General features: G+C 42.5%; 1 protein-coding gene across 1 annotated transcript in view; it reads right to left on the bottom strand.

Moving 5' to 3' along the window:
• The window catches only part of COLEC12 (collectin subfamily member 12), a 180,669-nt gene extending 164,981 nt beyond the window's left edge, over positions 1–15,688 (bottom strand). The window contains exon 1 of the mRNA XM_079108340.1: positions 15,461–15,688. Coding sequence (XP_078964466.1) covers positions 15,461–15,467 — 7 coding nt within the window. The 5' untranslated portion in view covers positions 15,468–15,688. The remainder of the gene's footprint in view (positions 1–15,460) is intronic.
• Between the last annotated feature and the right edge of the window lie 444 nt (positions 15,689–16,132).

The raw sequence follows: 16,132 nt of genomic DNA, 5'->3' as shown, positions 1-16,132 counted from the left end.
AAGGTTTATTATATGGTGAAGTTAAAATAAAGGTCTTGCTGGGAATGGTGATGCACACCTGTAATCCCGGTGACTCGGGAAGATGAGGCAGAGGATCACAAGTTCAAGGCCAGCCTCAGCAACTGAGTGAGACTTTGTCTCAAAATAAAAATAAAAGTTCTTGGGGGCTTAGCTCAGTGATAAAGTGCCCCTGGGTTCAATCCCCAGTACAAAAATAAATAAATAAATAAAAAATAATAAATGGTCTTAGGTAGGTGCGATGGCACAGGCTAGTAATCCCAGGGAGGCAGGAAGGTCACAAGTTTGAGGCCAATCTTGGCAATTTAGTGAGACCCTGTCTCAAAAAATTAAAAGGACCAGGTATCCTTGGTTTAATCTCCCAAGTACTATAAACAAAACAAAACAAAATCTCTTGTCTGGGGTCCACCAGGAACAGTGGACAAGAATAGTAAGAAATATGAAATCAGAGGAAAAGGAAAGTTTGCCTACTAAAGAATGTGCAGACCCTGAGTCTTCTTCTCCCACTCAGCCAGACTGTCTTCTCTCCAGGCTAAAGAGCAGAATGTTCTCTGGTGAACTTGAGTAGTCAAGAAAATTATCTAATGATTCTAATTCTAGGAGGGTCTCAATAGAACAGTCCAGATTGATAGGCTTAGAGTAATGGTCACAGTCACAAAAACCACAAATACGAAGTTCCAATTGACCTTCATAATGCTCTGCTCTTAAATATGGAAGACAGCTAAGGGCCCCCCAACAACTGACACAGCCTCTAACAAGAAGAGATAAAGATGAAAAAAGAAACCAGCTAAAGCAATTTGGAGGAAATACATAATATACCAAAAGACTAAAAGGTCAAAAAATAAATAAACATTTTGTCAATATACTTGAAGAGATAGAAGAATATATCCATAAATAAGAACAGGTTGCTATTTTTAAAAAAGCAACCATCAGAGAAAAAGAAAAGCAATCTGGAAATTAAAAATGATCACAAAAACATGTCCTAACAGAAGAGTGTGAAGACAGAGGCAAAATATTCCAGAAGGCAGAATGAAGGCAAATAAAAAGAATAAACACAGGGGGAAAACAGAATCCATTTAGAGGGGTCCAATATTCAAGTAACAGTGTTTCAGGGAAAAAAACAGCAGGAACTTCTGTTCTTCTCCAATGGAGGAAACCACTGCAGAAGTAATTGAACCCCATTTTCCAGTCCTCAGGACATGCGCCTCCAGAATAAAAGGGTCCATCACTGTCCAGCACAAAGGAAGGAAGGAGAGCCACTCCAAGGCACATCATTATTAAATTCCAGAACACAGAGAACAAAAGAAAATCTTAAAAACTTCCAGACAGGAAAAAGAAATCACTTATAATGGTTAGATAAAAAAAAAAAAAAAAAAAAAAAGCAAGAACAACATAAGCATGTCATTGACATCAGGGACATCAATTTTTTTTTTTTTTTGAGACAGAGTCTTGATAAATTATTGAGACTGGCCTCAAACTTGGTGACTCTCCTGACTCAGCCTCCCAAGTCACTGGCATTACAGGTCAATTTATAATATAAAGTCTGCCATGTGCAAGTCCATTTCCTTCCCCTTGGATCTGGTTGGGCCCTGTAATTTGCTCTGTCCCATAGAATGTGGCAGAAGGGGCTGGGGATGACTTGGGGCTAGGCCTTGGAGGACTTCCAGCTTCTATTTTCATAATCTAGGCAGCCAGCAGCCATGTGAAAATTTGACTGTCCTGCCAGACAAGAGGTTACCTGAAGAGAGACAGAATCCCTGGAAAACAAGAGATTCTGCAAGGAAAGACACACCAGGTAGCCCTCAGTCACTCCAGCCATCCCCGGTGACTCTCCAGACGTGGCAGTGAAGCCACCTGCCCAGGCTGGCCACTGAGGGAAGCAGAGATGAGCTGCCCCTGCCCAGCTCAACCTGAATTGTGGAATCATGAGCAAAGAGACAGCTGCTGTTTTAAGCTAGAGTTTCAATGGTTTGTTTGGCATCTTCTGATAACTAAAAGAAAATGCTAAAAGAAAATGCTAGAAGTGTTATTAAATGGTTGCCTCTGGAAAATGAAAAGAAATGAGAATGGACCAGGTGTACAAATGTTGTTTCTCATGATAAACCTGTGATATTACTTGACTATATGTATCCCTACCTTGAAAAATATATATAGAGAGAGTAAAACAGCCAAAAAAATGGAATATGAATGGAAGACAAAGTCAGGTAGACATAGAGTCCCAGCTACTCAGAAGCCAAGGAAGACTTCAGGGTATAAGACTGTCTCTTAAAAAAACTAAAAAAAAAAAAAAAAAAATTTTTAAAGTCAGGTATTCAAAAAGAAAGTATTCTGATCCAGCAGATGCTGATGGCTAGAAAAAATATCCAAAGAGTTAAGACAGTGGAGTTCAGAATGAAACAACAGAATAAAAAGTTTTGTACTTGGAACCTTAAATACCTGGCATAAAATAAGTTTCCAACAAATACCAAACTGAACAACATAGCAAGTTCAGGGCTTTTTCAGGGCTACAGATGAGCCCAGACCCTTGCATGTGCCAGACCAGTGCTATACCAGTGAGCTATACCCACAGCCCCAGGGATCTGGTAATCACAGATCTGCGGCTCAAAGCCAGAGCTTCACACATGCTAGGCGAGCACTTTACCACTGAACTACAGTCCCAGCTCCCAATTCAGATTTTTAAGAGCCAGGCTGAAGGACCGTGGACAGGGACTTCTCTTCCAAGTAGAGCTTGGTGATTCTGTGTACAGATGTGTTTCCATCAGTGGCTCTATCCCATTTGAGTCCAGATGCATCCCAACTTTATATACTTATCATTACTGTTAGAATAAGAGTCCAGTACCATCAGTTGTTAAAATATTTTACTGTTTCCAAAACCACCTGATAGCCAGGCACAGTGGCCTGTATTTCAGCAACTTGGGAGGCTGAGAAAGGGGGACCACCAGTTTAAGGCCAGCCTCAGCAACTCAGCAAGGTCCTCAACAACTTAGTGAGAGCCTGTCTCAAAAAAAAAAAAAAAAAAAAAAAAAAAAGGCTGGAGATGTAGTTCAATGGTAAAGCATTCCTGAGTTCAATGCCCAGTATCAAAAACCCAAACCAGCTGGTGAATAGCCTCTGCTCTGAGCATTCCTGGTCACTGTGTGTGGCCAGCATCACTACTACCTATTGTAGCAAGTCCCTGTCCCTGCACCCCTGGGACAAAGTGACCAGTATCAACTGCATCCCTGAGTCTGTGGCCACCCTCTACTGGCCAGTGCTCCGTGAAGTTGCTATCACTCCATGAAGTCGCTGTGGTGTGGGTACCGTCACCTCTTAAGAGTGCCTCCTGAGCTGCTAAATAGTTTGAGTATCCCATGAAGTTGCTGTGACATTCTGGAAGATGGTTTTCCTATGGTCAGAGGCTGATGCATTAATGATAAAATCTGGGCTTTGACATTAAAAGACCTCAGCTTTAAGACCAACTCCACCTTGTACTGGTAATGTAAGTTTGTGTCTCCTGTGGAATAGGCCTAATAATGCCTATCTCTTATATTTTGGGGAAGAAAAATTAAATGATAAATGGAAAATGGAAATATCCAACATGTACTGGTTGCTCAATAAATACGAGTTTTCTTTGAAGCAAAGGGGCAGAGGGAGTAATAGCAGCCTCTGTACATTCAGGTCCAAATAAATATGCCAGAACTTGAATGTTCATGAAATACAGGAGAGCTTTAGGTGTGGGAAGGGACTAAATTAATCATGTAGTTTCAAAAAACATAAAGCTTCAGTCCAAAATGAGTAACTGGGGGAGGCAGACAATAGGAAAATTCGTTTAGCAAAAGAGTAAGATGGGGCGAGTTCCATTTGGGGCTTAAGCCCAAACTGGCACCGAAGAATCTCTTTGATACTGGAGAAGATTTATCTTAATGTCTTTGGGGGCCTCAAAAACTGAAGACCTTGGAGACAGGGTCTCTCTAGGTTGCCCAGGTTGACCTGGAACTCATGGTAGTCCTGTCTCAGCCTCCCCAGTGTCTGGGATTATAGGCTCACACAACCTTGCCTGGCTAAGAAAGGCACTGATTTTTATTTTATTTTACTTTATTTATTTATTTATTTGTTTATTTATTTTTGTACCAGGGATTGAATCCAGGGGCACTTAACCACTGAGCCACATCCCCAGTCCTTTTTATGTTTTATGTTGAGACAGGGTCTGGCTAAATTGCTTAGGGCCTGCGAAATTGCTGAGGCTGGCTTTGAACTCAGGATCCTCCTGCTTCAGCCTCCGAGTCACTGGGATTACAGGTGTGCACCATGGTGCCGGCTCATTCTTTGATTTTGATTCAACCTTAAGTAGTACTGGTAAGACAGTAATCCCCCCCCCCCCCCCCCGCCTTTATCTGCAGTTTCACTTTCCCTGGTTTCAGTTACCCTTGGTCAACCTGGGTCTGAAAATATTGAGCAGAAAACTTCACAAACAAATAATTCATAGGTTTTAAATTGTGTGCCACTACAAATGTTGAGACGGAATCTCATCACAGCCCACTCGGTCCCACCAGGAACGGGAGTCATGCCTCATTCCAGCGTGCCCTAGCCATCTATGCCACCTGCCCGTTAGTCCCTGGATCTGAAGTGTCCCTCAAAGGCTCACATGGTGAGGACTTGGTCCCTAATACAGCAATGCTCAGAGGTGGGGTTCTTGGGAAGCAATCGGATCACTAGGGCTCCGACCTCAGTGGATGAATCCACTGATAGATGAATCCTTTGACGTTTTAATGGGAGGTGTTAGAAAGTGTTGGAGGTAGAGCCTACGTGGAGGGAGTAGTGGGAGTGTGCCCTGGAAGAGAATATCTTGTCCCTGGCCCGTTCTTCCTTCTCTCTACCTCCTGGTCACTATGAAGTAAGCAGTTCCACTCTACTGGCCCTCTCTACCATCATGATCTACCTCATCACAGGCCTAAAGCAACAGGGAACTGAAATCTCTGAAACCATGAGCCAAAATAAATCTTTGCTCCTGTAAGTTGTTTTTCTCAGGTATTTAGTCACAGCAACAAAAAGCTAACAAGTCACTTTGTAGTTGTCTCAGCGGATCATCTGTCACGGTGACAGCTCTACATTGCTTATGGTCAAGTGACCCTTACTGCCTAATGTGATGTCACAATGCCTACTTCATTCACTTCAATTCACCTCATCACATGCACACTGTACCATTTAACATCATCACAAGAAGGTGAGCACAGAACAATAGATATTCTGAGAGAGGCCACTCGCACAATTTTTATTATAATTGTTATAATTGTTATGTTATAATTAATATAACAATTTTTTGCATGTGCTGAGCAAGCACTCTATCACTGAGTTATAATCCTGGCCCTATTTAATTATTATTGTTAATCTCTTACTGTGCCTAATTCACAAATTAGACTTTATCATATGTAAGTTTATATATAAACATATATATAAGAAAAAACACAATATATAAATACACATACATATTTACATTGGTTTTGGTACTATCTACAGTTTGAGGTTTCCACTGAGGTGTCTTGAAACATTCCCCAGGGATAAGGGGGGACTACTAGATTAGCCCTGGTTTCATAGCTCTACAAATGTAAAATCTTATGTGACTCCTTGCATAACTTCCCTATTCCCCAGAGGTATTTCTGGACCACAGTTATTAAGTATTCTGCAAGTGCATGAGCTCAATGTAGTGTAACAAAATATCTGAAAACCAAGGTGGTTATTGTTGTTGATGTTGTTTTGGCTCAGGATATTTTTGAGGGGGTAATTAGATCTGCCTTTAATTCAGTCGCTCCAGATCTCCCTGCCCTCCCCAGACAGATGAAGGAACTTGTAGCAATTTAAATACTTAAGACTATTCAAAAGTATTACAAAAGATTACAATTACTCAGCTGTCTTCTCAAATGTGTTTTGCAACAAAATAATAGAATCACTTTCTGATTCAATGGTACTTTTTTTTTTTTTTAAGTCAAAAATATAGGTATAATATAACTCCAATTTTGGCACGACTTTGAAATTCTAATGCTTATAAAAACAGCAGATACTTATTTTGGGAATGAAAAGAGATAAGATACCGTGTTCTTTCCTTTACATTCAACACAACTGAGGGGCCTTTTTTGTTACTTTTACCCCTAAATTAGTAATGGTACTAAATCAGATTTCCCATAGCAGCCAGCAGCTTCATCAACTTGAAGTAGGCAGCAGAGATGACATTCAAAACTGACAACTGTGTCCATCACTTACAGGTGAGCAGAGATGTGCTTCCTCTCTTCTGTGCAGGAAGTTGTCATCCAGTTATGTCAATCATGTTAATAAGACAGTCAGGATGAGGACTTGAATTCCTGCCTCAAATTTTAAGGGTCCTGATGAGACTCAAATACATAGGGGACTTGGCAAAAAAAAACTAATGCCATCCATTTCTCTGGAAGCACAAAAATAAGTGGCCCTTGTTTAAAAAAAAAAAACTTGGTAGATCTTTTTCTTCTGAATTCACTTAACATTATATTCGGAGTACCTAAAAAATTATGTAAATGCACTGTGCTATAACTAATTACCAATGACAGATATAAATTTAAGAGATAAAGATTGAAGAAAGTGTGAATTTGATCTCTCACCTCCCACACTGAAATGTCACACCTGGTTTCACGGTGGCCTCCAGACACCTTTGAAAACACTTTTCTTGCTGGGTTTTGTGGTGTACACCTGTAATTCCAGCAACATGGGAGGCTGAGACAGGAGGATAACAAGTTCGAGGCCAACCTTAGTAATTTAGCAAGCCGCTAAGCAACTTAACAAGACTCCATCTCCAAATAAAAAAGGCTTGGGGATGTGGTTAAGCACTCCTGGGTTCAATATTCAGTGCCAAAATTAAGTAAAATTTTTAAAAATTAAATAAGACATATTCCTTTAACTATATTTAAACTATTAAAGTAGTATAATCTGAAATATAAAATATAATCCAAGAAAATGAATCAATTCGGCATGGGGGCACACACCTGTAATCACAGTTACTTGGGAAGCTAAGGCAGAAGAATTCCACATTGGAGATCAAGCTGGGCAATTTAGTGAGACCCTGTCTCAAAAATTAAAAAAAAAATAAATAAAATAAAAAGGGCTGTGGATATAGCTCAGTGGTAAATCATCCCTGGGTTCAATCCCCAGAACAATAACAAGAAAAGCCACTAAGTAGTTGGGGCATGGTGGTACACATCTGTAATTTCAGCAATCTGGAAGGTGGAGGCAGGAGGATCTCTGGTTCAAGGCCAGCCTCAGCAACTTAGTGAGGCCCTATCTCAAAATAAAAAATAAAAAGAGCTGGGAAGTAGCTCAGTGGTAGAGCACCCCTGGATTCAATCCCCAGTACTACAAAAAAAAAAAAAAAAAAAAAAAAAAAAAAAAAAAAAAAGAAAGAAAGAAAGAAAAAAGAAAAAGAAAGATACTGAATCAGTTCACTTCTCTCCCCCAAATAAAAATGCCCCTGTCTTCAACCAGAGTACCTGATCCTTACATAGGACACTTTCTACCTTGTACCTAGAATTCCAGTTGTTTGTGAGTAGCCTTATCTTACCTACCTGAATGCCAGCTCTTGAAGTCAGAGGCTTTATCTTATTCATGTTATTTGACATGTATTTCTACGGTGCCTTGCATACAGAAAATATACACCAAATATTTTTAAAGAAAAAAATGGGGGCTACAGGTATAGCTCAGAGGCAGAGCACTTGACTAACATAGCTAAGACTGCATCTCCAGCAACACACACACACACACACACACACACACACAATAATAAATAAATAATAAATAAAAGCTAACTAGTTAGGACTTGGTGGCTCAATTGTAAATACTAAGTAGAAACATGACAGCTTAATGGAAAATTACCACTACTAATGAAATAGACATGATGTCATATGGTTAAAAATCTCACATATACATATATTAGTCTCCGAAGTTATTTAAAGACAAATTTATTCAATGTTGTGATTCTTTGATGTCATATCCTTGCTGGATAAAATTGGACACTGGATTTGAGACACAGATCTCAAAAAATATTATGTCATAGTCAGGCCTGTTGGCACAGGCTACTCACTACTCAGCTACTCTGAAAGCTGAGGCAGGAGGATCACAAATTCAAGACCAGACTATCTCATAGTAAAATTTAAAATAGGACTAGAGATGTAACTCAGTGGTAGAGCACTTCCCTAGCAATATGAAAGCCTAGGTTTGAGCCCCAGTAACAAAAAAATAAAATAAAATAAAAATGTCATCCTCATTGGACACAAGAATAGTGCTCCTGGAAAATTAGTGCTCCCAGGCAAACTCAATATATTTATATGTATTTATCAACACTCTATTACTATTATAACAAATAGAAAAATTATACCATTACTACAATGACAACCTTCACTATACATATGCCCCTGATTTTTGATGTCATCACAATAACAGCCACAGGAGTGAAGCCAGCTGGAGACAACCTACGCTAACAATGACTCCCACAGTGTGCACAGCTCACTCCTATCTGAGGTCAGTTATCTGTAATTCGAAAATTAATATCAGAACTAAACATTTGTGCCAGGTGTGGCATTACACGCTTGTAATGCCAGTCACTTTGAGACAGGAGGATTGCAGGTTCAAGGCCAGGTTCGGCAACTTAGCAAGATCCTGTCTCAAAAAATAAAAGATAAACTGGGCAGGATAGTGCATGCATGTAATCCCAGCAACTAGGAGGCTGAGACAGGAGGATCACAAATTCACCACCAGCCTTGGCAATTAAGCAAATCCTTACACAACTTAGTGATACTCTGTCACAAAATAAAAAATAAAAAGGGGGTGTGGATGTGGCTCCATGGTTAAGTGGCCCTGGGTTCAATCCCCAACACAATAAGTAAATAAATAATTAAAAAGGGCTAAAGCACCCCTGTGGTAAAGTGCCCCTGGGTTCACTCACCAGTACCACAAAATAATTAAATACACTGAACATTTGCCTTTATGATCTAAACTACATCACTTGAATAAATTAACATAAGTGATCCATTATTGGCAATTGTTGCCTAGAGGAAGCAGCAGGTTATAATAATACAATTTAAAAAGCCTCTTCAGTTCTTATTACATGCTAAACAACTGATCAATACTAACCTATTGAATCCTTAAAACAGCTCTAGCCAACCAGCAGATGCCATTCTCTCTCATTTTACAGATGAAGAAACTGAGGCCCCAAAAGGTTAAATATCTAGCCTGTGATCACCAGGCTTTCTGGTTTCAGAGCCCACAGGCCTGTGACCACACAGAAATTACCAGGGTCAACTCCTAGCATAATTATGTTTTATAAGAAGATTACGGTTTAAAGCATATATTACCTACTTTAAAGTTGGAATATTTAACCTTTGAATAATGAATTGTTTTATAAACATCAGCTAGTTTCCAAACATTTCTAAGTCATAAGAAAATGACTGGCAGGCATGGTGGCACATGCCTGTAATCCCAGTGGTTTGGGAGGCTGAGGCAGGACAACCCCAAGTTCAAAGCCAGCCTCAGCAACTTAGTGAGGCCCTGAGCAACTCAGCAAGATGCTGTCACTAAGTAAAAAATACAAAAAGGGTTGGGGATGTGGCTCAGTGGTTAAGTGCCCCTGGGTTCAATCCCTAGTACTGAAAGAAAAAAGAAAGAAAATGACTGAGGCCCCCAAAAGTACAGCTCCTGCCACAGAGTCAGTGACAAGTTAGTGTTCACACAGAATGTCAGACATCCAACCTCTCAGGTTGGTGAATTCCACTTCTGGGATGCTGAGTTATAATACCAATTCATTTAGGAAACATAAAGGAGTCTTGTTTAATAGATTCAAGTCCAATAAATTTATTTAAATCTCCTTCTCATGTTGTAAAACACATTTCTTTTATATTTTTAAGAATGGTTATTAAATATTTATGATAAATTCAAGGGTTCAGAGAACTCATAGGATCTCCTTGAAATCTTAATTTTGGAGTAATAATTTCTGCTTACGTTGGCTTTTACTGCTATATACTTAGGACAGGTCCTTAAGAATCAGTAGGGGTTTTTTTCAAGATGCTATATTGGGTTTGGCTGTTCAAATGACATTCACTTAAATAGAAATCAAATCACTGCTTGATGGAAAAGTTACTACCTCAAGCTTTGGGTGGTTGATGTGGTTGGGAACTGTGATGTCAACGGTAAAAGTAAAATACTTTCTACAAAGAATGTCTACACCTCCCTCATTTACAACTGGCCATCCAGGGCATTTCTGACAAATCATCACAGGCTAGAGATTTAACATGTGGATTCTGGAATCAGGTCATTGGAGTTAATGAGTACTGAGTCCCCCACTGGCCATCTGGATGCCCTTGGACAAGTCATGCAACCTCTCTGAGCTTATTTTCCTATCTGCAAAATGGAGGAAATAATGACAGCATGAGGTATGATCAATAAGTGCTAGATATTATAAAGGGAAAAACAAGTAAGTGGGGGGCATTAAGTGGCCCATCAGAAATACCTAAGAAGCTGCTAGTGAGTAAAAACCACAGTACAAATCAATTTCATCCCTGTCATTCATCTTCCAACACACGACCTTGTTCCTCGGCTCATGGTCACAGACAGGTCTCTGGAAGCAGAGGCAGTCTGTGCCTACTGAGGACACTCGAAGCCTTAAAGGAAAAGAGGGTTCTGCCACCAGTCTGGGCATCCTTTCTGGAGACTCCACCTCTTCTTTCCACCAGGAGCCATGTGTAAGATTTGCCTCCCTGAGAGATGACCCAGATACTGGTTTTACCCAAGATGAAACACACCTTTTCTAACACAAACTTAAGTGTATTTTCCCATTTGAAAGCTCAAGGACCATGTGACTGACTTTGGCAGCAATGGCATCAGCTGTTTTGAAGTCACATTTCAATGAGAATAAGCATTTATTAGGAAAATTAGATACCCAGTTATGTCACAGCTTGAAAGCTATCATCTGCTGGTTTTTGAGCCATGTGGTGAAAGGGTGGGAGTTGGAGAAGGAAGCATGGGAACAATCTTGGGAAATTGCAAGGGAGACCACATAGAAAATCTGTACTTAGCAATAATTAAACCTCAGATTAAGAATGTCAAGCATCCCCAAACTAATGAAAAGTCAAAAGTGTAATTAGATTGTAAATTTGCCCTCCAGAGGGACGGTTTCCATACCCAATCAGTGAAGGGCCTTATTTTGCTTCCATGTTTCTTCAGAAAACATGATTCTTTCAATGCTAAATGCTGCAACCCTTCTGCACTTGTTTGCTGATCACAGTTAAGCACAAGAAATCTAAAGAGACACTGAGAAAGCCAGGAGACTTGAGTCCCCAGAAGCAGAGGGTGGGAGAAATACAATACTAACTAGTGCACTTTAAAAGTATTAGTGCCAAATAGTATTTCAGAAATGTTTATATACAAAAGTACAAAAATAAGCAGCCAAACACAATGTTTTGATGGCACCAACTGCCTCCTTGTGTTAAATGAGAACTGTGGTTTGGACCTTTATAATCCCAAGTGATGCTGGTTGTTTTTTGTCGTCTCTTAGGCAACAAGTGCTGCTCCGTTGAAACTCACTAATAGCCTCAATTTTCAAAATGAGGAATGTGATTTAGTAATGACACACCTAACTCTAGAGGAGTCAGATTCCTTCATAAAGAATGTGAATATTTATCCAAAAGCTGTGAGATGTATTGTGTAATGAGCTGATTTAAAATTAAATTGGAAATAAATTAAAGAAAACTTCATGTTTTAATCAGGTTGGAAGATTTCAAGTATTGCAGCAACGAGGCAATACTTGAAAATGCATAATGATGTCATTATTTTGGTGCTTGGGACTCCAGGGATGGAGGAACTAGAACAGAGAAAGATGTCTGCTGAATTCAACAAATAGGTGGCGCTGTAGCTAATAGCACATTAGAATCATACCAGGGGAATGATTTTGTCCAGTTATTTTATTTATTTCTTAATTTCCCCCCAGTACTATCAACTGAACCCAGAGGTACTTGACTACAGAGCTACACCTCCAGCCCTTTTTATTTTGAGACATAGTCTCACTAAGTTGCCCAAGCTGGCCTCAAATTTGTAATCTTCCTGCTTCAGCCTCCAAAGTGACCGGGATTACAGGTGCGCCTCAATTGCTGGACACAAAAACAGGGGTGTTACAAAGGCCATGTCCAAAAAGTTTAAACATCAGAATTAGAAAGTCAAAGAGGTACTCTAAAAAGGTAACTGACTTGCACAGAAAGGCTAGTAATTTCTATAGTGCATGTCCACTTTTTTTCTACTTGGCTAAAGAAGGTTTTAGGTTAATATAGTTGTCCCTCAGTATCCACAGGAATCCATCCACCAACAATACCAAATCCAGGGTGCTCAAGTCCCCTATATAGATTGTGGCTCAAGGCTGAGATTTTAGTTCAACAGTAGAGTGCATGTTCAGCACGCACAAAGGCCTGGGTTGGATTCCCAGCACCACAAAAAATTAAATAAACAATAAAATGATGCACTATTTGCACATAAACCTACACATGCCCTTGCGTGTACTTCAAATCAGCTTTAAATGACATAATAGACAACACAAAATAAAAGCTATGTACATAGGTATTATACTGTATTGAACCTAGGGGAAATCTTGGGTTGGTTACCTAAGAATAAGTGTCAGAATAATTCCACTTAGTAAAGATGCATGGATAAGTCCTTTATACCGAGGAACAGTATCCTGTGCTGGGCTTCAAAAGTTCCAGGTCCCATTGTCTGGCTCCTCCCCTTCCTGGCTGCTATCCCAGTTACAGGTTACTTGGCTACTTAGTTCTTTGAGATGTCCTTTTCTCCTTGTCTACATAAAAAGTTATTGTATCCAGTGTCCTAGGGTTTTCCAAGCAACACAGGGAAATCTGTGAACTTGTCTTTAGGTACCTACCCATCCTCCTAGTTATCTGCTCCTATTTTTCCTAGGCTCAGTTTCCATATCAATAATGCAGGAACTAAAATGGGCAGTGGGTTTAGCTCAGTGGTAGACCACATATTTAGCAAGCCCTGGATTCAAACTCCAACACACACACACACACACACACACAAAACCCACTCTTAGGAATGCTGAGAGGATTAACTGCAGATTGCTTATAGGGGTATAGTACAATGGATGCCTCTTAGTAAGTACTAAAAAATTATTACTGTCCCCTCCCTTCTAGACACATTGGTCTCACCAACTAGACAAATGTGTGCCAATTATGTAGCCATAGCAAGCAAATCTCTTACAGAATGCTTTCATTCTTTAAAAAAAAAAAAAAATGCCCCTTCTAATATTTTATTTTGAGACAAGGTCTTGCTAAGGTCCTTGCTAAATTGCATGCAATCCTCCTGCCTCAGCCTTCTGAGCCACTGGGATTACAGGCATGCACCACCATGCCTGACTGAATATTTTCCTAAAGAAGGTCTTTCAGCTGGGTGCAGTGGTACACAACTGTAATCCCAGCAATTTGGGAGGCCAAGGCAAGAGGATGGCAAGTTCGAGGCCAGTCTTGGCAACTTAGTGAGGCTCTAAGCAATTTAGCAAGATCCTGTCCCAAGACAAAACATAAAAAAAGGGCTGGGGAGGTAGCTCAGTGGTAAAGCACCCTAGTTCAATCCCCAGTACCAAACAGAGAAAGAGAAGTTTTCAAAATGACTAGCCTACACAGGGATTTACCAGTCCCTGGACCAGTCTCCCCAACTGAAGCAGAAAACATTGGGCTTTCAGGCAGTACCCAGCCCACAGCAGGTAAGCCATGAAAGTTCTCCAGTGGGTCTGTAACCTGGTCCAGAATGCAGCTTAAATTTCACATGTTTAGAGCATCTAGGTGTTTTCCATTACAGATTCAAATTAATGTTGAGAAGTACCCAAGCTGCAATTATAATCATTTACTCAGTAAATACTTATATAACAGAAGTTTTAGGGACCATGTGGGAGCTGATGGAGTGGGTGGACTATCTTCCCAAAAGATGAAAAACTGCTGGCCTTACCAGCAGGAGAACTCACTTCTGGCTAAAATGATGATAACTGTGTCCCACACCAACTTCAGCCATGTGAAACTCTTTCGTTTCTGGGGAGGATCCTTTAATCAGGACTAGCTAAGGAATACGAGAAGGAATGGACACTAGGGCATTTTGAAATTTACTGGGCAGAAAGTTGCATCATGTCTTTTATTCCTCTTTCCCTGGAGCAGGTCACTTACTTTTCACCTGGGGTTCAGTTCCCTCCCTTCCCTGGCTTCCTCATGTAGTGGGCGAGTGAATCCGTTGATGATTATCTCAGGATAGTTCAGGGCGAACTGCCTTTCAGAGAAACCTTCGGGAGCCAAAAGTTACTTTCCAAGTGCTGGCTTCCCCGGGCACCCCCTATCCCGCGCGCCCAAAGCACACACACTCCACGACAGCAATCCTGGTAAGTCATGGGGATCACATCGCGTGGTCCAGAGCGGCTGGAAACTCAGTCACCGCTGTCACAGATGGCATTTCGCACCCAGCCCCGGACCGCGCAAGGAATGAAACGTGTTATCCTAGCACAAAATCAGGAACTCCAGTCTTGGCTAAGCACCACGCCGGCCCACTCTAAATGATTCCCTTTGATGCCGCCGCTGTAATTATTCATCTCTCATATAAATCAAGATTCTGCTGACAAATCTGTGTTTCCACTAAACAGAGGCTGCCCTGCAAAGCCCTTCTTGTGATTCTTTTTAAAAGTACGATAGCATCTGACATTTCTATAAACGGGACTGCAGAGTACACAGCCCGGGGCGGGGAGGGGGACGATTAACGGGATGATTTGTGTCACCCCTTGAGCCCACGTGGGCACCCCGACCCCACAGGCCGACACATGGAAGGGACGCGGAACGGAGTGCAGTTATTTTCCAGTCAGTGTATCTGATGGAGAAAGATGCCAAACGCACCTCCCCAGCCAGCTGAACTCCGCGGGCACCTAATCATTGCCAGATGTGGGAGGGCGCACCAAGAACATCCCGAGTCCTGGAGAAAACACCCGGTCAGCCGCACCGCGACCGCTCGGTTGGAGAAACGGCAACAGGGGGGCAGGAAAGAGGACCAGGGAGAGAGTGGAGAGCGCGGCAGAGAGGAATGAGAGGAATGATGATGCCTCACTCTCCTCGGCATATTTTTTCAATTAAAAAGTTGGAAACTAGAATTCGTAAACAAGGACTTAGGGTTTCAAACTACTTTGCAAAGACGCGATGGGGAGGAGAGTACTCGAGCGCTTCAAAACCCCAACCTCGAGGTCTCCTGCTGTGTCCAGCATTGGAGCCGGGGAGCGCCCCCAGTGTCGGCGCTCCATTCTGGCGCCTGGGCTCCCCGGGACCGCAGCCTACGTAAAAGTTTGAGCTACAGGCACCTCTGCCGCCTTCCCGAGCGCCCGAAGCCCTCCCGAGCTCTGTGAAGTCGGCTGCAGCCCTACCTTTCATGGTGACCGAGGAAACGCACAGCCAGCCAGGGAGCTCCGCGCGAGCGCCGCGCCGCGCCGCCGAGGAAGTCGCGCTGAGCGACTGGTCACTGCACGCCCATGGCAGCCGCGCTGCGCGCCGGCCGTCTGCGCTCCAGCCCTGCCTGCCCAAGCCGCAGCCGGCCCGCACTCCCGGCTCCGAGCTCTGCTACCGCGGGGCTGCCGCGCGCGCCGCTCACCCCGGGCGGGAGGCGCCGCTCCCGCCAGTGCCCCTCCCCCTGGCCGGCCGGGGCGCGCGGGCGGCCGCGCCCACGCCCCTCCAGCTGCCTCCGCGCCCGCCCCGCCCTCGGCCGCGCTCGCCCCTGCCCAGCACTTTCTCGCCTTTGCTCTCTCAAGCTCTCCCGCCCTCCCGGGTTCTTCCTTTCTCACGTACGACCTGCAACCCAGCGAAATCAAGAGGAAAGCCCTCCCGAGGAGGTCTAGGGCTCACCTCCCGGTACGCAAAAGGTGCTGCGGCTGGGGTTTCTAGAGCCCCGACTACCTACAGTGGGGCGGGAGAGCTGGTCACAGGCGTGGCGGGGCAAGACTGTCTCTTCCCCCAAAGAGTTCGGGGGCATGAAGAGTTAGAGAAAGTTGATTCAGACTTTCTAAGTGAGTGCGCTCGTCAACTCGGTGTCACCCAAGGAC

The sequence above is a fragment of the Sciurus vulgaris genome (assembly GCF_902686455.1).
Source record: "Sciurus vulgaris genome assembly, chromosome: 13".
In the NCBI taxonomy this organism is placed as follows: Eukaryota; Metazoa; Chordata; class Mammalia; order Rodentia; family Sciuridae; genus Sciurus; species Sciurus vulgaris.
The sequence above is the reverse complement of the archived record's forward strand: the minus strand, read 5'-3'. Positions and strand labels throughout refer to the sequence as shown.